General features: G+C 55.0%; 1 protein-coding gene across 6 annotated transcripts in view; it reads left to right on the forward strand.

Annotated features, from left to right (window-relative positions):
- Positions 1 to 25,019, forward strand: part of ARHGAP26 (Rho GTPase activating protein 26) — a 130,873-nt gene that overhangs the window by 4,892 nt on the left and 100,962 nt on the right. For 4 of the 6 annotated variants that reach the window (XM_014948074.1, XM_014948076.1, XM_014948078.1 and 1 more), the window contains exons 6-11: positions 1,923 to 2,033; positions 2,884 to 2,988; positions 3,829 to 3,958; positions 4,335 to 4,435; positions 7,753 to 7,847; positions 16,809 to 16,887. In XM_014948074.1, coding sequence (XP_014803560.1) covers positions 1,923 to 2,033; positions 2,884 to 2,988; positions 3,829 to 3,958; positions 4,335 to 4,435; positions 7,753 to 7,847; positions 16,809 to 16,887 — 621 coding nt within the window. Of the gene's footprint in view, positions 1 to 1,922; positions 2,034 to 2,883; positions 2,989 to 3,828; positions 3,959 to 4,334; positions 4,436 to 7,752; positions 7,848 to 16,808; positions 16,888 to 24,580; positions 24,660 to 25,019 lie in introns of all 6 variants that reach the window. The other 2 variants (XM_014948075.1, XM_014948077.1) reach the window with 1 other exon arrangement.

The raw sequence follows: 25,019 nt of genomic DNA on the forward strand, positions 1-25,019 counted from the left end.
AGGCAATGGGGGTGCGGGATGCGGTGCGGGATGCGGTGCGGGATGCAGGCAGTGGCTGTGTGCGGGATGTGATGTGGGATGCAGTGCGGGATGCAGGCAGTGGCTGTGTGCGGGATGCGGTGTGGGATGCAGTGTGGGATGCAGTGAGGGATGCAGGCAGTGAGTGTGTGTGGGATGCAGTGTGGGATGCAGGCAGTGTCTGTGCTGAGGATGTAGCTGCTGCAGCCCGTTGAGCAGCGCTGGCTGCTGGTGCCATCTGCTGGCATCTTCCATCTGAACGTTGACTTCAGCATTTCCCGTGGAGGAGGAGGCTGGAACCAGCAGTGCCATCTCCCCAGTTCAGGTGCTGGGACCTGTTCCCCTGGGACACCGGGAAACGTATGTTGGTTTTGGGGTCTCAAGCCCTACCGGGGAGGGGGTGCCTTTGGAAGAGCAGTGCAGCGTGTGGGTTGTGAAATGTGAGTACGGCATCCAGCGACATGTGGGAGTGCTTGCCCCATCCAGCATCTCCCCTGGGGCTGCCCACCGTGGTCCCTGCCCACCATGGTCCCTGCCCACCATGGTCCCTCTCCGGGCAGGGGGCTGCAGCCACGACAGATGTGCATGGGAAAGCTATGGTAGCACTTTAGGAAAGTCACCACCACCCGTGTGAAGCTTCCCTAGATGCCCTGATGTCCTGAGAGACAAGAAGTAACATCTGGGAGATGTGGTTTCTGTTTCCTGACCTCCTCTTGCTGCCCACATCTGGAGGGAGATACCGGCCACATGTGCAGCTGCTGCGAGGAGAGGAGGAAGCCGTGGGAATTCTCTGCTGCTTTGGCCGTTGACCAATTAAATAACACTCAGAGTCTAATCTGCCATTTAACTCCTGGCAAAGCTACGAGGTTGCATCATACTTTCTGCTTTTCAGAACTCGGCTTGCTAAAGGCCTCAGCGTGCGCACCGCGGGCACGCAGCACTGCCCTGTGCCACACAGAAAACCAGGAGCAACCTGCCGTTCAGCTGCAGATGGGTATTTGCCAGCTGGGTTTTTTGGGGTGCCCAGCCCTGATGGGATGCACAGAATGACGTATCCTCCTCCCCGGGGGTCTGGCTTTCCCTGGGCACGGTGAGGGTCACGCTGGCGAGGACCTCAGCTGGGACAGAGGAATTTCCCTCCTGCTGAGCCGTGGCTTGATGGCGGTTTGTGCTGGGGGTGAGGCTCTTGGACCAGCTGAGTTTCCTGGTGCTGAGGTCAGAGGGACGGTGGGTCACCCAGACCCGTGTCCCCGTGGGCACCACCACCATCTGTGATGCCCTGGGCTGCTCTTTGCAAAGTGTCCCTTGCAGAGGTGGCAGCAGCGTGTGCTGGGGACGGCAGCTCGGGGATACCCCGTCCCTCACCCCGCTTGCAGCGCAGCCACTCTCTGCGTGATTAAATTATTCTGACACGCTGGTTTTGGGGCATATCCCTGGTTTTGCTCACTTGGGCTTCACCTTGGAAGCAGAGGGGGTTTGCCATCTGCTGACCCCATGGAGTGATGCCCAGAGGAGGTGGCGGTGCCCGCGCTGCCCGTCTCGGCCCCGGGATGCTGTGGGCAGTCTCCCGCTGCGGTGCTTTCCAGAAAGCAGAGAATTGCCTTTTATTGTCAAGTATGCAGTGACTTCTCGTTTTTCTCGCTTCTAATGCGTGCTTTTCTCCACAGCTGTCAGGGAGGTGAGAACATGAGTCATTTTTCAGCTGAAGAAAGAGCCTGTTGATGCGAATCGGGTTTATATTTAATCGCTGTGCCATCTGTCCAGCCCTGGACTGGGGTCTGAAGCTGAATTTGTTCTGCACGGCCGCGTTCCCATTAGACCCAGATGTCCCCTGCTCACGAGGCCAAGTGCTCCTGCTCAGTAGTAACTTCATGTTTCCTCTTTCATCCCCCCGGCGCCTGCAGGCAGACAGCCAGGTGGACCTGGTTCGGCAGCATTTCTACGAAGTCTCCCTGGAGTATGTCTTCAAGGTGCAAGAGGTGCAGGAGAGGAAGATGTTCGAGTTCGTGGAACCTGTAAGTGAGGGCTCAAGCCGCCTCAGCCTGCAAAGAAGTGGGGGATTGTGGGGAGAAGCGGGGGCTCGTGGGCAGCGGGGCTGTGGCGTGGGGCATCCCCGTGGCGGGGGGGCTGGGGGGGTCCAGCCTTACCCCACAGCCCCTCTCTCAGAGGGAGATGTGAGGGGAGAAGACACCCACGTGAGCCATTGGCTCGGTGGCCACATGCACGCCAGAATATTTCATTTTTTCATGGTGCAGACAGCTCTGGTGCAGTGGGCTGGACTGAGGGGCCTGCTGGCAATTAAAAGAAAAATAGGCTTGATTGGGGAAAAAAAAATAGATCTGTAACTTTCACAAGGGAGAAAGAGTGCAGGAGGGACAGAAACGGGGGGGGAAAAAAGAGTTTTCTAAGATGTGCCTTTGCTCAGGTGCTAAGTCCTTTAAAGCTCCTCTGGGAAGTGCCAGATCTCCACAGCTCTTTGCAAAGGTGGTTCCTGCTGAGCCAAGGGGAGCTCAGGGTCGGGAGAGGCACAGGGGAGGGAAGGGCAGCGTGTGGTGCCTCCTCATCCTCCTCCCGCCTTCCTGCACCTCCTGCCTCTGCTCCCAGTGACCCAGGGCTTCGGGGAGGCAGGGAGGGGGACAGAGGGGACAAGGAGTCCTGGGGCAGGGACTTGCATTGGCTTTGGGGGGAGGAAGCAGGGATGTGGCTTCGGGATCATTCAGGGGATGTTCTGAAGGTGAAAGGAGAAACAGAGCATCTTCCCAGGGGCTGCCAGCCATTCCCTCCATCCTGGGGGGGTTGCAGTGGCTCTGGAAGGGGCTGGGTGTCCCTACTGACTGTCTCTCAATTGGTTTTCCCCCAACACAGCTGCTGGCCTTTCTGCAGGGGCTTTTCACCTTCTACCACCACGGCTACGAGCTTGCAAAGGACTTCAACGATTTCAAGACAGAGCTGACAATCAGCATCCAGAACGTAAGTTGCCACGTGCCTCCTGCAGAGCTGCCTAACGCTCTCAATATATTTTAATAAAGGTTTTATTCTCCTTTTTTCTTTCCTCTGTGCCATTAAGCAAAGGCTTTGACTGTGTCATGGAAAGCAAATGCTTTTTTATACCTAGCCCTACCTGGTACACCCAGTCTACACCAGGGTTCACTCCCCAGGGCACACCAAAGGCTCCCCCAGGAGTCAGCCCGTGGGCAGACGCCGTTGTGTGCCCTGGGATTTTTAGTGAGTGTTTCAAAGCATTTTGTGAGCGTTTCAAAGTGCCGTTCATTCTGGGAAGTGCAGCACTTTTGTCCGTCCCGGTCTCCGGGAGCAGAGCCCGGCTGAGGTTGGTGCCCACGCGTGGGATGGGAGTTCAGGGCTTTGGCGTGTTGGCGTTGCAGCTCTGCCTTCCCCTCCTGTTATAACATTACTCTTTTTCTACCAAGGATTCAGGCCTGTTTCCTTCTTTTGAAACAACTTTATCACAAAGCTCACAATATGAACAACTTGCCAATTGTTGTAATGTTTTTCTGTTAGCTTAAACCCAGGCCCAGGCAGAAAACCCATCCTGTGGCTGACAGTGGGCTCCCCTGGTCCTGTTTCCCACACAGGCTGTGGTGACCCAGCTCTGGGTCCCGTCCCATCCCATCCCATCCCATCCCACGTGGCTGACAGTGGGCTCCCCTGGTCCCATTTCCCACACGGGCTGTGGTGACCCAGCTCTGGGGTCCCATCCCGTCCCATCCCATCCCATCCCAGGTGCCTCCTCGGTGCAGAGGGAGCCACGGTGGGTCCATGCATTGGAGCAATTCCTGTTTCAATTTGCAGACAAGGAATCGTTTTGAAGGAACGAGGTCAGAGGTCGAATCTTTGATGAAGAAGATGAAGGAGAATCCTCACGAGCACAAAAACATCAGCCCGTACACGATGGAGGGGTATCTCTACGTGCAGGAGAAACGTAGGTGTTGGGGTGGAGGAGCTGCCTGCCCGGGCAGTGCAGTTGGGAACGGGGGTTTGTCAGGGTCTGGGGCACGAGGGCTGATCCAGAGGGCTACAAAATCCCTGGAAGAGAGGGATTGGCCCAAGGGGTGGGATGTTCAGGTGGGAATGTGGGAAACAGGTTCTCCTTGGGAGGGAGAATCCCTGCCAGTGCCTGATAGAAGTCTTTCCCCTGAACAGAAGGGGGTAATAATGCTTAATGCACTTGCAAAGTCCAACAGGAACCGCTGGTACAGGAATCTGTGCTGTTAAATGATTGTTAAACTGCAGGTTATTAACGGGAGGGCACTGAAACTGTACCACGCCTGGGAGTAAACACTGCATTTGCTTTGCAGGTCACTTTGGGACTTCCTGGGTGAAGCATTACTGCACCTACCAGAGGGAATCGAAGCGGATAACGATGGTGCCGTTTGACCAGAAATCTGGAGGAAAAGGGGTGAGTGGGCAGCGGGACCGTGCGCCGGGGGCTGCAGCCTCTCCCGGGGCTCAGACAGGTTCATTCTTAGCAAGGTGACACCAATGCCAGTGAATTGGGTCAGATCCATTCCAGGAGCTGGTGCCACGTGGGGAATTAACTCTGCACCTTACCGCTGGTACAGGAATCTGTGCTGTTAAATGATTGTTAAACTGCAGGTTATTAACGGGAGGGCACTGAAACTGTACCACGCCTGGGAGTAAACACTGCATTTGCTTTGCAGGTCACTTTGGGACTTCCTGGGTGAAGCATTACTGCACCTACCAGAGGGAATCGAAGCGGATAACGATGGTGCCGTTTGACCAGAAATCTGGAGGAAAAGGGGTGAGTGGGCAGCGGGACCGTGCGCCGGGGGCTGCAGCCTCTCCCGGGGCTCAGACAGGGCCGTTCTTAGCAAGGTGACACCAATGCCAGGGAAGTGGGTCAGATTCATTCCAGGAGCCGGTGCCACGTGGGGAATTAACTCTGCACCTTGTTAAAACAGAAAAAAGACAAGAAAATCCCCAAAAGCCCACAGATCTTTGGACGCCGTTTGGCTGTGCTGGGAGCAGCGATGGTTTCCCAAGTGGACAGAGCCCCTTGGCCACTGCTCTGTTTCAGGCTCCAGCTCTGAATTCCAGGCCAGGGTCTGCACACAGCTATTTGTAAGGACAAATCTGCAGCCCCTGCCTCTGGGCTGAGACTGGGCCTTTTGCCTCTTGCTTTTAGTCTGTTCTTTATTTACTTATTTCTATTCAGGGAGAGTCCTTGAAAAGATGAAGTGTGTGCAGTGGCATCTTCAGCTCTGCTCTGGCTGTCCCTGGCGATGCTGGGGACACGGTGTGTCATGCCTCTGCCCCATGCCCTGCCAGGTCCTGCCATGGTCCCCAGCTCCTGCTCCATTGTTAAAACAGAAAAAAGACAAGAAAATCCCCAAAAGCCCACAGATCTTTGGACGCCGTTTGGCTGTGCTGGGAGCAGCGATGGTTTCCCAAGTGGACAGAGCCCCTTGGCCACTGCTCTGTTTCAGGCTCCAGCTCTGAATTCCAGGCCAGGGTCTGCACACAGCTATTTGTAAGGACAAATCTGCAGCCCCTGCCTCTGGGCTGAGACTGGGCCTTTTGCCTCTTGCTTTTAGTCTGTTCTTTATTTACTTATTTCTATTCAGGGAGAGTCCTTGAAAAGATGAAGTGTGTGCAGTGGCATCTTCAGCTCTGCTCTGGCTGTCCCTGGCGATGCTGGGGACACGGTGTGTCATGCCTCTGCCCCATGCCCTGCCAGGTCCTGCCATGGTCCCCAGCTCCTGCTCCAAGACCTGGAGAAGAGAACCTGGTCATAATTTTCCTCCCTCCCTAATGCCTGTGACTTGGCCGGTCAAGTTGGTTTGTTTTAGATGGAGCCACAGCAGAGCCTGGAGCTGGAGGGGGTGCAGAGGAGCAGGGGGAGCAGTGGATGTGGGGTGCTGGGGGGCCAGCACTCCCCCTCTGCCCCACTGCTCCTGGGGCAGCCTGAGCCCGGCCGTGGCTGGCTTTGCTCCTCTCTCCAGCAGGAACAATAGACCCCTCCGGAGTGTTCCCGGCCGGGGTGGTTTCCAAGCATTATCCCGGTGCAGGGGAGCCCCTGGGGCAGCTGGACGGGCGGCTGCACAGCTCCCTGCTGGCCAAGGGAGCCGGCTGCGAGGAGGACAGCTTTTAAAATTAATTTCCTCTTGCCTCGGAGCATCTTCGTTATAACTCAGCATTAAAACATCCCGGCCCTGTAATCATCAGCTGCTGCAAGTGTGTTTCATGTGGTCTCTTCCCATTTCATGGCTTCCCCAGCACCCTGGGGTGAGGGCGCTGCCGGCACGACCATGAGCCCTTGGCACGACCACGAGCCCTTGGCACAACCATGAGTCCTTCTGGGGCAGGGCAGGAGCCCTGCCGGGGTGAGGGCGCTGCCAGCACGACCATGAGCCCTTGGCACGACCATGAGCCCTTGGCACGACCATGAGCCCTTGGCACAACCACGAGTCCTTCTGGGGCAGGGCAGGAGCCCTGCTGTGCCGTGCCAGCCACAGTGCCGTGCCGTGCCGTGCCAGCCACCGTGCCAGGGGGGGCTGCTCGCCCGGGGTCTCCTGGCTTGCAGGATCCTGGTGTGAAACGTTCCCTGAGCTGGGGCAGCTCTGTGGGAGCTGCAGAGCCTGTCAGTGATGTCTGACACGGACAGAGCATGGATTAGCCCAGGGGCTCGTGGCCCCGCTGCCCGGCATTTTGGGGTCTGGCTGGAGCAGGCACCAAGTGATTTCGGTGCTGCAGGAGGGGACCCATCACTCGTGGGTCACAAGGGACACTGTGTGTGGTATCAGCCCCTTGGGCTGCAGCTGGGGCCAGATATTAGTGGGTTTGAAGCAGGGACATTCCCTGAGTGCGGGACGGGGAGCTGGAGTGTGGGAGCAGCCTCGTGCCAGGCCCAGGGAGGAGGAGCGGGTGCAGGCAGCTCTGCTGATCCCTGGGGAGAAGCCCTGCAGGGACCTCTCTCAGGTCTGTCTTCCCAGGTCTGTTCTGGGTCCCTAAATGTGTTTCCTGGAAAAGTGGTGATGTCAGGGAACAGAGTGGTCAGCCAAGGTGGCATCAAGAACAGCACAGAGAGCACAGAGAAGTGGCCATCTCCAGGAACTCCTTCAGAATTCATTTTCTATTGAGTCATGGGTGGGTTTTACAAATTGGAGGAGAAATGTCTGTGCTGAGCAGGGAATTCCTCCAGCAGAGGACAGCAGTGCACGCTGATCCCGCTCGGCGGGTGAAATCCAATACAACTTGGATGCAGATGCCTGGATGGGAGCGTGGTTTTGTCGTTGCTTTGTTATATCATAAACATTTTAAGACATGTTTGCTCCCGTTAAGAGTTCTGGTGTGCAGAACGCTGCCAAAAATGCAGCCTGGAGTGAGAATTGACAGCCAGGTCTATGATACATTGTTCAGCAATGGAAAATAAAGCTGACTTTGCCCAAAAGTTGTGGTCCAAGACTCCCTGCCTGCCTGAAGCATGGGCTGTGGGACGCTTAACACACAAATTTAATGGTGTGCATTCAGAAAGGAAGGCTCCTCGTGGAAGATTTTGGGCTAAACATGGTTGCAAGGGTGAAAAGACATGATTTATATATCATGTCAGATATATAAATACCTATTTTTGGCAGGCTGATATTGCCAAATTCCCCAGGTTTGAACACGTCTGTTGACAGCGCAGTGGGTGCCGGGGACGGGCGAGCGGTTGGTGGGTTGTTCTCAGCCTTCTCTGCCATTTTTGTCTCTTCTCAGGGAGAAGACGAAGCCGTTATCCTCAAATCCTGCACGCGGCGGAAAACCGACTCCATCGAGAAGAGGTTTTGCTTTGACGTGGAAGCTGTGGATCGGTGAGTGCCGGGGGTCACGCTCTCCGTGCGTGGGGAGAGGTGATGCTCATCCCTGCTTGGTGGGGGGCATCGCTCTCCGTGTGTGGGGAGAGGTGATGCTCATCCCTGCTTGGCTTCCCTGGGTAGTTCGAGTGCCATTTCCATGTTTCTCTTCTCCTTTGGTGATACCCTCCGGGAATGGAAAGCATTAGGCCCTGGGAAGGCGCTGCCCTGGTGCTGTTCGCCAGGTGCTCTCCGTGTGTTGAGCGAGCGCTTCGGTTTACAAGGTGCTGAGTTTACTCAAGTCTCTCAAACTTTACTGGTGCTTTAGCACTTCTGCAGTCTCTGGCTGCGTAAGGTAAATGGTTGTGAGTATGGAAAAGATGCTCTGTGGGTGTTTTGGCAGGGATGCCCTGCCTCTTTCCAGCGTTGGGTATGTGTTGGAATAACTTCAGCTTTTGTGCCGGAGAGTGGCTGTTGCTGGGCCGTATGGATGGGCAATAATGGCAGCCCCGCTTGTTCCTCCGGGCACTTCACATCACTTCTTTATCCTGAAGGAGTAAAAATGCCTTCTGATGCGATTTATCACGTAGCAGCTGAACCAGATGCGTGTGTGGATGCAATCTGTAGCGCCTAGGAATGAGAGCCTGTTATCATATCTAATTAGCATCATGCACGGCTTACATATATAAACAGGAAAAGCAGGCTGGGGGTGCTGTTCGAGCGCTGTTAGTCACTGTCTCCTCTCTTCCTCGCTGCAGGAAGTTTACACGCTTTACAAAAGCTCACTCCCAAGTCCCTGAACATCCGTGCCCTCCCCGTTGTGTGCCTGTTCACTTTCCAGCCCTCCCCACCTCCACTGCGGGGATGCCCGGGAGGTCTGGGCTAAAACCTGAATTCATCAAAACCCGCGGTGTTGAACAAGGCTGGAGTTACCCTGCAGACCTCTCCCTGCCCGCCCTGGGCTTCCACGGCCTTTGGTTGCCAGCCCCGCTCGCTGCCAGCCCCGGGCAGGGAGGGCTTGGGCTGATGGAGCTCTGCCCGTGTTGGCTCAGGGATAAGGCGGCCCCGGGGCTGCATCCCGCTCTCTGTAGCTGTGCTTTCCTCCAGAAAGCTGCAGTATTTCTGCTGACACGGAGATTTTTATTATTTTTTCCCTATGCCCTGAGGATATTTTTTTTTTTTAATGTGAAAATCAAAATAAAAGTGGGAGGAGGAGAAGCCAGCCACCACAATAGTTTTCTTCTGCAGCGTGTTCAGAGGCAGCTGAGCCTTCCCTTGATGTTTGGAGCCTGCTAGGCATGGGATCAAGAGCTACTCCAGAAATCTGCCTGCTAAATGTAAATAATGGCAGGGGAGCGGCAAAGGCGGGGAAACCTGAGAAATTGCTCATTTCACGTACACGTTCCCGCTGCAAGAGATTGCCTCTGCCCGAGAGGACAGGGAGGACAGAAAACATGAACTAAAAGGCTGCTTCTTACCCCAGTGTACAGGCAGCTCTGCATATTTTTGGTATCAGAATTTGTCGTTAGTTGTCTAAAGTAAAGGTTCTTTCCAAAATAGTTAAGCAAAGAGGAAGAGGAGGCGTGAGGTTTTGCCATGGCCAGAGGAGAGTGTGATGTGCCCAGGCTGCCTCCCCCTCCCCGGGACAGTCCTGCTGAGCACCGGGAGATCTGGGCACCGTCAGGGCTTGAGGCGACGCTGCCAGGGGCCGGGGTTTGCTGGAGATCACCTCGCCTCGCCCGGCACTCCTGGTTTGGCCTCTTTCACAAAGCGGTGTGTGTCGAGGAACGGTTCCTGTGCCAGCCCGGGATTACCGGGGATTGGCAGCACGTGGGTGCCACCCCGCAGCCGTCCTGCCAGAGCCTGGCCCGGCTTCACCACGTGGCCCTGGGGACACAGGGGACCTGGTGACATTCTGCAGAGGTGCCTGGTCGCAGGCGGAGGTGCTGGGGCTCACCTGCTCTACCCTACCCTGCCCCCAAATCTCCGACCACACGTGATGGGGCATCTCCGACCAAAGGCTGGCTGGAGAGGAGTCTGTGTCTCTCTTCGCAGAAGGGAGAGGGCTGCTTTGTGGAGTGGGGCTTTTTGTTTTGGGCTGGGTTATTTTTTTTTTTTTTTGCTTTTTTTCTTTTCTTTTTGTTTTGTGTTTTTTTTAATTGTCTCTGCCAATAGGGAAGTTAGAAACTTGATGTCTTGTTCGTCAGCCCCATGCAGGAAGTCTGGATGTGATTAAGGGAAACATCCCCAAGATGCTTCTCTGTCTCCCTGATGTTCTGTGTGTTGACTTACAGCGGTTTCCCCCTTTTTTCTCTGTGTGCACGTGGAAACTTCTAAATGAAAATCAGACTTGTAAGCAATGTCCAGTGAGAGTCGAGTATCTTGTAACTGGGGATTTGGGCAGATTGCAGTTTGTGCATAGAATCACAAAATGATTTGGGTGGGAAGGGACCTCAAAATGCCCTCTGTGCCACCCCCTGCCCTGGGCAGGGACACCTCCCACCAGCCCAGGTTGCTCCAAGCCTGTCCATCCCCTCTGTACCTCTCCAGAGACACATCCCCTTGGGGTTTGGTGGCTGTTCTGGGCTCTGCTGTGGGTCCCTCCGGAGCAGCATCGCCCTCCGGACCCCTGGGCTGTGGATTGAAACCTATGACCCTGCGATGTCCCAAGGCCATTGATGCCAGCTGGGCAGGTGCCACCTCACTGTCCCCCCACCATCTGGGTCCAAAACGTCTGTTATTGCTGCAGCAGGTTACACTTAATTAACCTTGCAAAGGCACCCGCACACCGATGTGCGGCATGGGCTCTGCCCATGGGTGGGTGCAGGCAGCCCCTGCTCGGTGCCTTTCCCTGAGTTCCTTGGTGGCACGGGGACAGTGTGAGGTCCGTTCCCTTCCCTGGCTCTCCTGAGGTGTCTCCAATCATTTGTGAAGTTCTCTCTGCCTTAGTTATCAGTTTGTTGTTAGGGCCAGACAAGCTGTGTGCCTGTTACTGGCTGGGGCGGGAGGAGGCAGCAGGGCTGGGGGGCCGTGGGTCTCCCTCTGTCTCTGCTGGGGCTGGTGGTGTAAAACCTCGAGTAATTAGGATTTGCTCATTTATCAAACCCCGTGCTAACAGCCACATGTGTGTCTAAGTACATATGAGGAAATCTCACTTCCTACTCAAGTATTTTTGTCTCCTCTCTCTATAAAAGGTGCGTAGCTCTCCCAGCTCTGCCCGCAGGGTCTCTGTGGGTGCTGTGGGGTGCGGGACCACCCCGGGCTCTGGTGGTGACCCCGACACAGAGCGAGAGGGCCCCGCTCAGGTCCCTCATTGTGGAACAGCCTAGAGGTGGCAGCCTCGGCCGGTCCTTCCCCGGTTCCTGTCCTCGGCGCAGCAACGGGCTGGCTGTCAGCGGGGCATTTCGGGAAAGGGGTGTTGGACAACATGGGGTACAGGCTTGGAGCTTCCCAAACAGCACCCCGAGACGCTGCTGCTTGCTGGGGGAGGGAAAGAAAAAGAATGGTTTTTCCCCCGTAAAGATGATTCAGCACCGCCGAGCTGAACATCTCCAGCCCGATCTGTCGTTACAACATTGCTTCCTTTGCCCATCGGCTGATCAGGAGCTGACAGGGTTCTCTGGGTGCAGAGCTGCGCTGCAGGTGTTTGTGAGAGCCCAGGAAACCCCAACCACTGCCTTTGCAAACCCTTCTGATTTTCTCTGGGGGAAGTGAGGAGCATTTTCTTGCTTTGTTACAGCAAAATTCGCCCCAGAATGGTGTTCCTGTGGCTGGCTGAAACACATTCCCAGCGTGATGGGTGCTGTGTTTGACTGTCACCGCTCTTTTATTTTTAAACTAAACTTATTTGTAGTCTCTGTGCGTTAAATCAGTTTTGTGAACAAGGTAAACAGGGATGACAGCCCGTGTCTTACAAAGTGAGCCTTAGGAGGAGGAGAATCTCGTTTGGCTGGTGACAAAGGCTGTGTAATTCAGGATAATATAGGTCATTGCTCCGGGCCAGGAGCGAAGTGCTTCCCGTACCAACTGGCATTTATGGGAGCGGGAGGCATGCAGAATTTGGGGGGTTTTGGTCTCTTAGTCACTCATAAAGGCAGTAAACTCAGCATGTAAAGCCATCCCCCTGGGCTGGTGCCCGTGTGCCCTGTGGTGGCCGGGTGGCACTGCGCTGGGTCGGGCTGTGCAATGGTTGGCACGGGGTGGGTGAGCTGCCGGGCGCCTGCCCGAGATGTCCCCGAGCAGATGGCCCTCGGTGGGCGGGTGGTTGGCCTTGCCACGGCTACGGGCTTCACAGACCTGCCTGTTTCCTCCTGAGCATCACCCTGCCCACGGCAGGCACAGGCACCCCTTCCCGGGGCCGGGGCCGGTACCGGTGGCCGCCCCACCTCTGCTGGTGTTCCCCAACGCCGGCTCTTTGGACAGCACGTGCGATACAACTTGTACTTGTTCCTCTCCCGGTGTCTCCTTTCCAGTGACCTTTTCAACAAAGCGATTATGGGGTTTGTCACAGCCGGGCTGGCAGCGAGCAGCAGACAAAGCTCCTTCCCCCCTTGGTGGCCACGGAGACCCACACCAGCCCCTGCCCCTGCAGAACGTGCTGCTGGTGGGGGTTGTTCTGATGGTGCTTTAAGCTTTACATTGACAAGTGGGATTTTCTGAACTCAGGAATAAAATCTCCCCGTTATTTAGGGCTCTGTGGGCTGGAGCCCCTCTGCTGGGAGGGGGGGCTGAGAGAGTTGGGGGGGTTCAGCCTGGAGAAGAGAAGGCTCCGGGGAGACCTTGGAGCCCCTTCCAGTCCCTCAAGGGGCTCCAGGAGAGATGGGGAGGGACTCTGGATCAGGGAGGGGAGCCCTAGGATGAAGGGGAATGGTTTGACCCTGCCAGAAGGGAGACTGAGATGAGATGTGGGGAAGAAATTTTTCACTCTGAGGTTGGTGAGAGCCTGGCCCAGGTTGCCCTGAGAGATGACAGATGCCCCATCCCTGGAAACATTCCAGATCAGGTTGGAGGGGGCTTGGAGCAACCTGGTGTGGTGGGAGGTGTCCCTGCCCAGGGCAGGGGGTGGCACTGAATGAGCTTTGAGGTTCTTTCCAACCCAAACCATCCCATGATTCTGTGATTCACATCTTCTCTCCTCTTTGTTTTGGGGCCACATCTGGGTGCTGGTGCCCAGACCAGCACCACACGACCATGGGTCCTGTCTGGGGTGCCAGCAGCGTGTGGGGACACTGCCCTGCTCAGACTGGGACAGCAAAGTTCTCCCTGTCTTCAGCTCTGCTCAGCTCTCCAGACCCTGGTATTAATCCGCTCCTACAGTTTTCATTCAGCAGTTTAGATGGTCTCAGTATGATAATCTGCTACAGGAGTTGAAAGTTCTTATCAGATTCTATTGCTTTCATTATTTGTTTGTTTTTCTGGGAGAAGGACAAGCTATTGAACTTTCTCATTTTCTCTGCTTGCTTAGTCATAGCTCCTTAAAACCAGGCTGTTTTTCACAAAAGCTGAGATATTGAGAAAATTCAAATTTCCTGTGTGGTCTCGTATGGAAAAATCTCTTTAGTTTTTAGATTGTAGCATATTGAAAATATATTTTCTTGTGAAGTCTTTACCATCTTCTGCTCCGATCTCACGCTTTCACTGATCACTAAATGTCCCTTTTTTCTCCTCCCATCCCAGAAGGCGGCAAAGGGTTTTGGTGCCTGGAGGGTGACAGGGCTGAGGCAGCGTCTAGTAACGAAGCAGCAGGTCCTTTATCTTGTTTGCCACAACGTTTGTGTGTTTTAGACATCAGATGCAGGAGGGTCCCTGTGCTGCTGTCCCCACGCGACCGTCTCGGCCGGGCAGAGCCACCAGGGTGAAGGAGGCTCCTCCAACGTGTGTCCGTGGCACGTCAGGCTCTGGGAGGGGACAGGAGCTTCCCAGCAGCAAAACCTGCCTGAGCTCTGGTTCAGGCTCATTTGTGTGTGAGGTGAGGGAGCAGAGATAGGGAGGTTTTGTTTATCTCTTGGGGAAGGAAGTCAGGGAAGGGCCTTCCTTCTCTCAGCCTCTCCGCTGAATAATTGAGATATCCCTAATCTAACGAGCGCACTTTTGGAAACGGTTGATTTTCAAGGAAGCCCCAAGACGCCGACGGGGAGTGCGACACAGCGGCGTGTTGATGGTGTGAGTTGGGTGCTGTTTGAGCACCAGCCACCCGACCTGACTATTAAACACGTGGGACCCCGCGGGCATCGTCCAAATAAATAATGAAGGAGGCATTAATGTGTGGGGTGCATTTTAACCACGGCACCAGGAGGAGGACGGCTCCGCTCGGGAGAGTGGTGCAATGGATGCCTTGGCACAGGAGCGCTGGGGGAGGAAAGGCAGAGAGCTATTTGCAATGTAAATAGGTTTTTAATTCAGTTTCACAGCCCCTCCCTGCCTGCTGTTAAATAAGTTTGACTTTGAAGTGAAGCCCAAAGAGTTGTTATCGGCTGGAAGGCAGAACAAACATTTTCGTGTTATCACCTTTTCGCCCTGCACGAGGAACCTGGCAGCCAGATACCAGCACTGTCTCTGCTTCACTGGGAGCCCAGGGCCGAGTTTAACACCAACGAACCATTAGATGATTTTGTTTTCATGTCTTGGCTAAAGAGGCAGAAATCCCATTGTTGCCTTTTCCTGGGTCTCCCTGCTTTGAGCTAGAGCCCTCCCGGGGCTTTCTGCCTGGGAAATGACTGTGCCCCCAGCAGCAACTTGCCTTAAACTCAGACTTTAGCCCTGGCTGAAGGGCGTGTAGCTGAGACACCCAAAAAAAAGCCTTCTCCTGGTGCTGGGGATGGATTTGCTGCCAGCCTGTAGCCAGCACTGCTGCAGCCCCGCAGGTACCAGGAGCTGCTCTCGAACCGCTTTGTCTCTGCACAACAAGGAGCTTTGTTCAGTGTTTTGAAAATAGTTGGCGTTGGATGTTGAACATTTTCTTTCTCAAATGGGGCGATGGTTAAGTGGTTTCCTCTTCCCTTCGAAATGAGTAGACTTCCAAACCACTAAGCTGGTGAGTATTGACTGACTCACCAATGGGATTAGCAGAGATCAAACACATTATGTCTGGTTTACTTGGACCTGGGCTTGTTGCAAGCCTGAATGCATGGTTTCCGCTGGTGAAGCAGTGCTAAGCTGCCGTGTGAGTGCCACAAGCCAGCTCTTGGGTTGGTTGGTTGAATGGAGGTAGGGAGAAGGGTTACTCCTTTGTTCCTTGCCCGTATGTACCACAGAAGCGACAGCAGATGGGCCAGACCCACCGCTGTGGGAGCCCCTGTACATGTTTTCTTTCCTAAGGACTTATCAAGGACCAGAAGACTTTGGCAGAGTGTTATTGCAGCTCACGTTCTCCTGCTGAATCACTGTTGGGAAGTACGAGTTAGAAATTACCCCTCTTCCCAGGCCTTATCAGTTCTTGAGGATTTAGTACCCAAAAGAGCCTACGTGCTGTGTTGAACGCGGTCCGGGGGCGGTTGCAGCTCCCGAGGTTTAATCGCGTGTCCCACCTTGTCCCGCGGCAGCCCCGTGTCCCACGAGCTGTGATCCTGGCCCTTCGCTGCCCCTCTGGAGCTGCTGTGCTTCCATGTGGATGGGAAGAGCAGCGTCAGAGGCTCTCTGTCTGCTGGTGATGGATGAAAGCCCGTGAGCGTTGCTGCAGAGAAGGGTGCCCATAACCACCCCGAGCACGCGGAGTCGCGCAGAGCCCGGCCGTGCCTGCGTCTCCCCCGTTGCCAGGGCTTCTGCCCGCTCTCCTCCTGCAGAAATAGCTGCCGTGCTCCGCTAATGCGGCTGAAAATAGCCTGGTTGGAAGCAGAACGACGAGACTGAACAAACAGAATAGATCCTGGCCATCTCAGCGAGAGTGGGGGGCTCTGCCTGCTCCCCCCGGCCCCGCTGCGGGGTTTGCTGGGAGCGGGGCAGGATGCAACCACCCCTTGGGAGGCTGGAGACCCAGCGGGTGGGGAGGCCTAGGGCTGGCCGTGAGATGAGCTGGGTGCTGAGGATGGAGGGAGCTCCCAGCCCAGCCCCATGCAGCAAATCGTCAGCCCGCGACGCGCCCCGTGGGAGCACAGCGTTGGCTTTCACCCTCTGCGGCGTGTTCTGCTCCTGTGCAAACACACAACCACACCTGGGGTTGTGCAAACACGCTCCGCCGCGTTAAATCCATCACGACCTTGGTGGTTATGCTTATCAGAGCTGGGTAATTAAGTTTTAACCGCTTTTATGGAAAAGGCAGTCCAGAAGTGTCCACTGAGGAGCGATGGAGGTGGCGTTGGCCCTAGGGTGAGGGCTGGACTGGTGGTGTCCCCGGGCTCCCTGTGCTTTGTTTGCAGGCACGCAGGCTTGTTCTTTCCCCTTCTCATTAAAATAAATAAGCAAAGACAGAGTTAGTTTATGGGGGGCTGGATTTACAGTGCAGCTGCAGGGCTATTGTGTGTGTAATGGCAGGGGGTGGGAGGACCAGGGTCGCAGGAGGGGACACCCCAGGGCACCACTGGCACGAATGTGTTGGGGATGAAATTCTTCACACAGCAGAAGGTTCCCCTCCTCGAGCCACTGCTTGGAGCGGTGGCAGGACATGGTGGGCTGAGATGTGTGGGTCTCCTGCCTGCTTGGTTACCTTCCTTGCCCTCTCCTGCCATTGCAGGGATGTGCTCAGCCCTGGTGCAGGTGAGCTGTCTGGCCGAAAGCCAGAGGAATAATTTGGCATCCAGCTGTCTTACATTAAAACCACTGAAAACGTGTGTGGAGGGTTGGAGTTGTGCTCTGCTCGTTTGCTGGTAATGGTTAGCACCTGCAGGGACATCCCTGGAGAGGTCAAGCTGGGCTGGGCCTCACACTGCTGGGGTTTGGCTGGGAAGCAGGTTGTCCTCTGTCTCTGTCTCTCTCTTATGGGAAATTTGTCATCTTTGTTTTCCATCCTGCAGTTTATTTACAGCATTCCCTGTATCTTTGCAGGCCTGGCGTGATCACCATGCAGGCGCTTTCAGAAGAGGACCGAAAGCTGTGGATGGAGGCAATGGATGGCCGGGAACCGGTGAGCAGAAATATTAGCAAAAAAAAAAAAAGTGTTGGAGAAAATTGAGGAGAGCTTTTTGTAGCCCGGGGCAGATTGTTTGCTGCAGAGCAGGCTGTCACGCAGCGCCTGCCAGCCGGTGCGAGAGCTGTATCCGTGGGGCAGCTCGAGCCTTCTGCCAAGAGAATAGTTTAATCCCTTGGTTAAATATTTGAGGTAATACTGTATCTCCTGTGCTTGGATTGCTTGAAGGTGCGGTGGAAAGGAGGAGGGTAGGCTTGGCCAGCACAAACACGCTGGTGTGCTGTGCTGAAAGGAAAACACGGCAAAAAGAGCAGTGGAAGAAAATATGCGGTAGATTTCCAGGGCTTTTTGAGTCCTGCAACTCATCTGGCAGCCGTTCCTGGGTCTTCTAGAGAATTGCAGATTTAGTGTGAGCGGAAGAGTGTGGCCCCTCTTCCCTGTGCTCAGCGATAGCCTCCTCGCTGCCGTCTCTGCTCCTGCCCTGCCAAGGCTGCACAGGCGTCCTCACCTCTGGAAGGGATTGTGGAGGTTTTTAGAAAACTCTGAGTTGCTGGTTTTTCAGTTTGTAATGTGAATGTGAGCTTTACTGCCACATTTAAAGAGCTTCGGCTGGTTCTGAGCTGGTTCCCTCTGAGAAGTGCTGGTGTAACCATCCAGCAGCCACCGGCAAACACGGCTCTGCCCAGCAGCCTGTCTGCAGAGTGAGAACCAGCCCATGGGCCTCCGTGCCTCAGCGTGGCCAAAAGCCTAGCAGGATACGAGAGGAAAGTTTGCGGGTGAGAGCCAGGGCTGTTACGGGACAGCCCGCACGGTTTTGGAGGAGGAGGCTGTGCTTTGGGGCTGGAATCAGGCTCCGGCAGCGGGAGGGGAGCCCCCGTGGGGAGCAGGGTGTCCCGTCCCAGCACAGCCCCACTGCCACAGACTGGGACTGGTTTGAGCAGTTTCCCATCCCAAATCCACAAAAAAGGTCCTTGTTTGTCGGTAAAAATGTTTGTTGAAGCCAGATGAGAGGTGGATCCAGGCAGGCTGTCCGGTGAATGCTGGAAAGCAGCTTCCTTTAGAAACGTGCAGCGGCCGGGAAGGAGGTCAGGAAGGCGGTGTGTGTCCAGGGTGCTGCTCCCTATGTCAGGTAAAGGGTTTCGTTATGGATTACCACCAGGAATCATAGATCCAGCGGGTAATTCAGGCAGGACAGGACCTTGGGAGGTTTCTAGTCCAGCTGGTTGCTTGTGGTGTTATCCGGTCGGGTGCTGAGAGCATCCGAGGGAGGAGACTGCACAGCCCCTCTGGGCTCCAGCTCTGCTGCTTCGTGAGAGGTGGATCCAGGCGGGCTGTCAGCTGAATGCTGGAAAGCAGCTTCCTTTAGAAACGTGCAGTGGCTGGGAAGGAGGTCAGGAAGGCGGTGTGTGTCCAGGGTGCTGCTCCCTATGTCAGGTAAAGGGTTTCGTTATGGATTACCACCAGGAATCATAGATCCAGCGGGTAATTCAGGCAGGACAGGACCTTGGGAGGTTTCTAGTCCAGCTGGTTGCTTGTGGTGTTATCCGGTCAGGTGCTGAGAGCATCCGAGGGAGGAGACTGCACAGCCCCTCTGGGCTCCAGCTCTGCTGCTCCACCATCCTCCTGACACCCAGTCGGAGCCTCTCCTGGTTAAATTTACACCTCTTGTCCCTTGTTCTGCTGCCAGGTAGAGCTGTGAGGAGCCTGGCTCTTGTCTTTCCCATGCCCTTCCTCGCAGGAAGGGTGCTGCCAGGTCCCCACCAAGCTTTTCCTTCTCCAAGCTCTAACAGGGCATGTGCTGCGTGGCTTGGACCTACCTCTGATGGTGATCACAGCTCTCTCCCATGCCCTTCCTCGCAGGAAGGGTGCTGCCAGGTCCCCACCAAGCTTTTCCTTCTCCAAGCTCTAACAGGGCATGTGCTGCGTGGCTTGGACCTACCTCTGATGGTGATCACAGCTCTCTGCCACCTTGGTTTCCTCCCTGTGGCAAAATGGTGCTCCTGGGACACAAATGCTCAGTTGCACCTGAGCTGTAGCCTTTTCAAGAAGAGGCTTTGTGGGAGGTGCAGGCACAGAGGGAAAAAGGCACTGAACGCATGTTGTGTGCACAGTTCAGCCTCTGCTCCCTTCTCCTACCCTGTGTTGAGAAGGGAGCCTTGTCTGGCGGATCCAGCCTGCTCCTCACCTTGGCTCTCCAGTGGATGGCCCTGCCCTGGGGCCGCTGCAGTGGGAGGACACTGGGGTGTAGGACGTACCAACCTCTCCAGCTCTGTCCTGCAAGCTGTCTTGCTCCCTCCAACATTACCCCCTGCCTTGGTTCTGCGGTGGCACCTGCAGACAGGATCATAGTTTCAGTTTTTTCAGAAAGAAAACGCATTCTTGCTCCTGGTCCAAATCAAGCCTCGTCCCCCTCCAGCCCACTCACCTACATCCCCCTCCTCGCCTCCACGGGCAATTCTGGTTGTGAGGATGCGAAACCCAGTCACCTGCAGCAGGAGCTGTGTGAATGCGGTCACTCGCTTGCATTTTGACCTGCTGATGTTTTCAGGATTTGGCCCAACAGCAGAGCCAGGCTGTTATGTGTTATGTTAGGGTTGGGTTGCGGAAGTGCAGCCAGAGCTTTTCCGTGTTTGTGAAGCGCTGTGCATGCGAGAGGCGCTATGAAGTAACAGACGCGGGACAGCCTGGATTATCCTGTTTCAGCATCTGGTTCTGTGAACTCCTTCAAAAACACACAGGTCTTGAGCTGCCGCCTGCGTATTTCTATTCTCCCCTATCGTGCCCATCAGCTCAGGGTAGCTTGTTCATCCTGCACGTCAAGGATTGCTGCTGTGCACTAATGCAATACCTCATGGCACTTAAATGCTAATGGCGTTTAAACCTGGCCTTCCAGGTGCGGTGTGGGAGCCATGGGAATGGAGCCTGTAGGGAAATGGATCCGAGAGGTATTTTCCTGACAAAGATGGTGCGTGTTGACAGACGAGGCAGCTCCTTGTCCTCAGTTATCCTCCTTGATCCCTCAGAAGTGGAGTTGTTGATCTGTTCTGTTTGGGTTCTCATCTTGCAACACCAGGGTGTGGGGTGTTACCTGCTCCGCAGAGATTTCCTTGAGCAAGAGACAAGGATTTAACCTTTGGACTCTTAGAAATACCCATTCTGTGCTCTGACTATATTTCTGTAAGCGAAAAACTCCTGCTGGAGAGAATGTCTGGTTTTCCTTTGATTTGAATATTGAGTGTGGGAAAGATTGGCACGGTGGGGACAGTGATTCCATGTGCAAATTCGGGCTGTGGAGAGATTAAAGTGGACTGGAGTTTGTTTCTTAATTATAATTAAAAAACTAAAACCAAATGTTGTATTACATTCTAGGAAGATCTAAATGTAGAATGTGGGCTACATTAGCCAAGACATTTGTCACAACTTGAAAAGATTTATTATACATCTTGCAGTCAAAGCAGTCTCCAGATAGCTATCATCAGTCTGTTAACTCTTACCACTGTTACTAATTTGACTAAAAACCCTGCCTTGACTTTGGGTTTTCGTTTATGTTACAGAAGCTGGAAGTAGAGGAAAATGCCAACTCCGCAGCAGAGCAGTTGCATTCGTTTTTGTTAAGATACTCGGGATAACTTTCCCGTGTTTTTTCTCCCCTTCTGGTGCTGCAGTTTGCAAATGTCTGTGGTGGGGGCCGGAGTGACTCCCAAACTTCTCTGGAGCTGGAGCGAAGGGTAAAAGCGGTGTTGGCTCTTGGCAGCGGCGGCTGCGGGACTGAGAGAGGCACAAATTAGGCTGTTTGCTTTGTGGCAAAGAACTGAACAAGATAAGCATTTTAGTCAGGTTGGGGCTTTGCTTGCCAAGTCTGCAGCGAGCGTGCCAGCCCAGGGAGAGATGTCGGTATCAGCGGTTCCTGCTCTTACCTTCCGAGCAGGTGGGAAATCTTAGAAACCATCCTCCCGTGAGGGAGCGCAGCCGTGGGGTACTGGGTGGGAAGTGTTTGGGATGTGAAAACCTTTCTCTGGGAGAGCGAGCCTTGTGATGTAAGGGTAGAGAGAGGGTTAAGGGTGTGAAACGTGTTAGATCGTATCCCCGTTGAGATATATCCCTGTTGAGCTGCACTAATCTGTTGTCCGTAACCTTGAGTGGTGATGGAGAAGTTAATGTTAAATGGCAAAGGCAACAGCCTGTGATCCTGTCAGAGGAAATAAGGCAAGGATGGGGTCTGAGCAGTGCTGTTCTGGCACTCGCATCGTGCTGCCCTTTGCTCCATTTGTTTTGTTTTTCTTTTTTGTTCTTTAAAGCAATACAAGTCTATAAAAATCCAGCCAGCATTTGGTGTGGGAGTTCGTGGTGTTAGTGCCATGTATCCGAGAGCTCTACGGGCTGGGGATGAGCAGTCGGTCCCATGCCCCTGCCGGGCAGGGGGGGAGCTCTCTGAAATGGAGACACATCAGTGGTGCTTTCTCCTTTTCTTCTGCTCCCCATGCCCTCTCTTCAGTTCTTCTGCATAATCTGCAAGTTCACAGAGGCAAGACCAAAGTCCGAAGTCCCTTGCATGCTTCAGGGAGCTCAAGGCTGGTCACTGAATGGAAAGGCAGCACTGCAGGGGCTGGGGGGTTTTGTCCTGGGACCTCCCAGGGGTCGGACCTGTTGGGAAGGGCCCTGTTCCTCTTGGCACTCGTGTGACTTAGTCCTTGGGTGATTAAGCTCCATCCTCCGGAAAGTAAATAAAGTTTCTGCTCCCATTCTGGAAGGCAATTGCAGGACCCTGACCTAGACATCAGATTGATGTCTAGAAACCCCCTCAGGGTTTCCCACACACCCAGGTCTAGTTGTGTCTGCTCCTCCGTGTGAGGACGCTGGGCTGGAGGGCCACCAAGCTCATGGAGCTGAGGGCCATGGGGGACAATCAGATGGTAGCCGTGGTGTCTGGGTTTCATGCTGTGTTCACCTTCCCAACCAGGGGCTGGGCCTGGCTGGAAATGCCATGCTGTTTGTCAGTGCTGGGAACTCGCGACGTTCAGAAGTGGTTGCAGCTGAATTAATGGAAGCCCGGAGGGCAAGATCCACATTTTTGAGATATTATGGAGACACTTAAACTCTCTTAGACCTTCCCTAGGTGCCGGAGGTCTGCAGGCACCAGCAGCCCTTTGCTGCAAGCATTCTTCTGCCTAGATGTGCCACTCCTTTGCTTGGGCAAGGAGCCCCCAGTGCCCACTCCTCGCCCTCACTTCGACAGTATGCTTTATACATCTCGTCCTTAATTTATTTCCCTCTGTTTGAGCCCCAACCAAACTCTTTCTTAGCCTTCAGTCAAGACCTGGTGGCAACCTGTAGCTATAGGTGATGGCTTGGAGTTCACGGCGGGTCTGCTGTTTATTAGCCTAATGAAATTTAAGTGCCAGGTGAGGTCAGCATGTCTAAGAGCCTGTGGACCTGCACGTGGAGCCTTTCTTTGGTGGCAGGGGGGTCTGAGACTGCAAAACCAGGCAGGGTGCTGAGGGCTCTCGCTGGCAGCCAGCAGGAGCTCAGGGTGATCAGACGTATCATGGTGGGCGTGAAGGACTCCATTCCCTTTCTGCAGCCGCCTCCGGGCTCCCGGCTGTGACTCAGCTCAGCTAACTCCTCCTCGGCTCTATGGCTGTGTGGGCCACCCTGGCCTTGGCTGGGGCTGCGGTGGCCACCCTGGTGCCAGTTGACTGGCCGGGCCGTACCTCAGGTGGTGGGTGCCACCTCTGCTGGGTGGGGAGCTGAGGTGGGTCCCCCAGCCCCGGGGGCCTGCAGGCGGCACAAAATGGAGCAGGGCGGTGTGTTGGGGGGAGGCCATACTGGCCGCTCTCCACTAGATGGCAAGCTGAGACCAGCCCGCTCATTGCACTTGTGTCCCAGCGGGGACCAGGGCAGCCCCCCATGTCACCAGGGGCTCTGCAGGGTGTTGGCCAATGCCTTACCCCCCCGGGATTGGGGGAGCACCATGCCCTCCACAGCCAGGCTGCCCGTCCCTGCCGTCCCCATCCCGGGCTCCCAGCCCAGGGCAAGCACTTCTTTCTTGGTTTTGTCCCCAAAACCTGGCACAGCCCAAAATCACAGCCACCTCTCTCCCCTGTTCCTCTTGTCTTCCTTCTCCCGATGCCCCAAAATGAGTAATTGATAATTTGGGGGGGCAGGCAGCATTTAATCACAGTAAACTGTGGGGAGGTGAGCACAGACCTTCAAAACTTGTAAGGTCTCTCTTCTTTTCCCATTTCCCTCGCCAGCCATGGGGGTCCTTCCCTCTCCCTGTCCTTCCATGGCCTGAGGATGGGCATTTCCATGGTGATTACTGCCACCATCTTGTCCCACTTGGGTTTGGGGCCTTCCTGGGGTCCCTGCAGCAGGGGCCATGGTGCCCTGCTGTGGTGGGGCCTGCCACCTCCTCAGGGCTGGCCCATGGCGGTGGCTGATTTGGTTTGGTGTGAGGAACAGAAGGAAAATGGCGGCATGGTGGTCGGTCAGCAGCTCTGCACCCCACCGCTGGCCTGGTGGCCGCGGGGCCAGGGCCCTTCCCCATGGCGTCTCTCCCCGTCCGGCAGCTGCGTGGCGGCGCTGGAGCTCGGCCGGCGTTGCTGCTCTGGAAATGTCGTGTTGTGTTTTTGTAGCAAACCCCAGCGTAACAACAAAGCCCAGCCTCGCATTCCTGTCCAACAGGCAGCACCCTCGCCTCCCGCCTCCTCCTCCGATATTGCTTCTGGGAATTCTTTCTGAAATTGTTTTTCATTTTCCTTGTCTATCACCATCCTCCTGACACCCAGTCTGAGCCTCTCCTGTTTCAATTTACACCTCTTGTCCCCTGTCCTGCTGCCAGGCAGAGCTGTGAGGAGCCTGGCTCTTGTCTTTCCCATGCCCTTCCTCGCAGGAAGGGTGCTGCCAGGTCCCCACCAAGCTTTTCCTTCTCCAAGCTCTAACAGGGCATGTGCTGCGTGGCTTGGACCTACCTCTGATGGTGATCACAGCTCTCTGCCACCTTGGTTTCCTCCCTGTGGCAAAATGGTGCTCCTGGGACACAAATGCTCAGTTGCACCTGAGCTGTAGCCTTTTCAAGAAGAGGCTTTGTGGGAGGTGCAGGCACAGAGGGAAAAAGGCACTGAACGCATGTTGTGTGCACAGTTCAGCCTCTGCTCCCTTCTCCTACCCTGTGTTGAGAAGGGAGCCTTGTCTGGCGGATCCAGCCTGCTCCTCACCTTGGCTCTCCAGTGGATGGCCCTGCCCTGGGGCCGCTGCAGTGGGAGGACACTGGGGTGTAGGACGTACCAACCTCTCCAGCTCCATCCTGCAAGCTGTCTTGCTCCCTCCAACATTACCCCCTGCCTTGTTACCTTCCTTGCCCTCTCCTGCCATTGCAGGGATGTGCTCAGCCCCGGTGCAGGTGAGCTGTCTGGCCGAAAGCCAGAGGAATAATTTGGCAACCAGCTGTCTTACACTAAAACCACTGAAAACGTGTGTGGAGGGTTGGAGTTGTGCTCTGCTCGTTTGCTGGTAATGGTTAGCACCTGCAGGGACATCCCTGGAGAGGTCAAGCTGGGCTGGGCCTCACACTGCTGGGGTTTGGCTGGGAAGCAGGTTGTCCTCTGTCTCTGTCTCTCTCTTATGGGAAATTTGTCATCTTTGTTTTCCATCCTGCAGTTTATTTACAGCATTCCCTGTATCTTTGCAGGCCCGGCGTGATCACCATGCAGGCGCTTTCAGAAGAGGACCGAAAGCTGTGGATGGAGGCAATGGATGGCCGGGAACCGGTGAGCAGAAATATTAGCAAAAAAAAAAAAAGTGTTGGAGAAAATTGAGGAGAGCTTTTTGTAGCCCGGGGCAGATTGTTTGCTGCAGAGCAGGCTGTCACGCAGCGCCTGCCAGCCGGTGCGAGAGCTGTATCCGTGGGGCAGCTCGAGCCTTCTGCCAAGAGAATAGTTTAATCCCTTGGTTAAATATTTGAGGTAATACTGTATCTCCTGTGCTTGGATTGCTTGAAGGTGCGGTGGAAAGGAGGAGGGTAGGCTTGGCCAGCACAAACACGCTGGTGTGTTGTGCTGAAAGGAAAACACGGCAAAAAGAGCAGTGGAAGAAAATATGCGGTAGATTTCCAGGGCTTTTTGAGTCCT

This window comes from Calidris pugnax, unplaced genomic scaffold (genome assembly GCF_001431845.1).
Source record: "Calidris pugnax isolate Ruff unplaced genomic scaffold, ASM143184v1 scaffold27, whole genome shotgun sequence".
Classification (NCBI taxonomy): domain Eukaryota; kingdom Metazoa; phylum Chordata; class Aves; order Charadriiformes; family Scolopacidae; genus Calidris; species Calidris pugnax.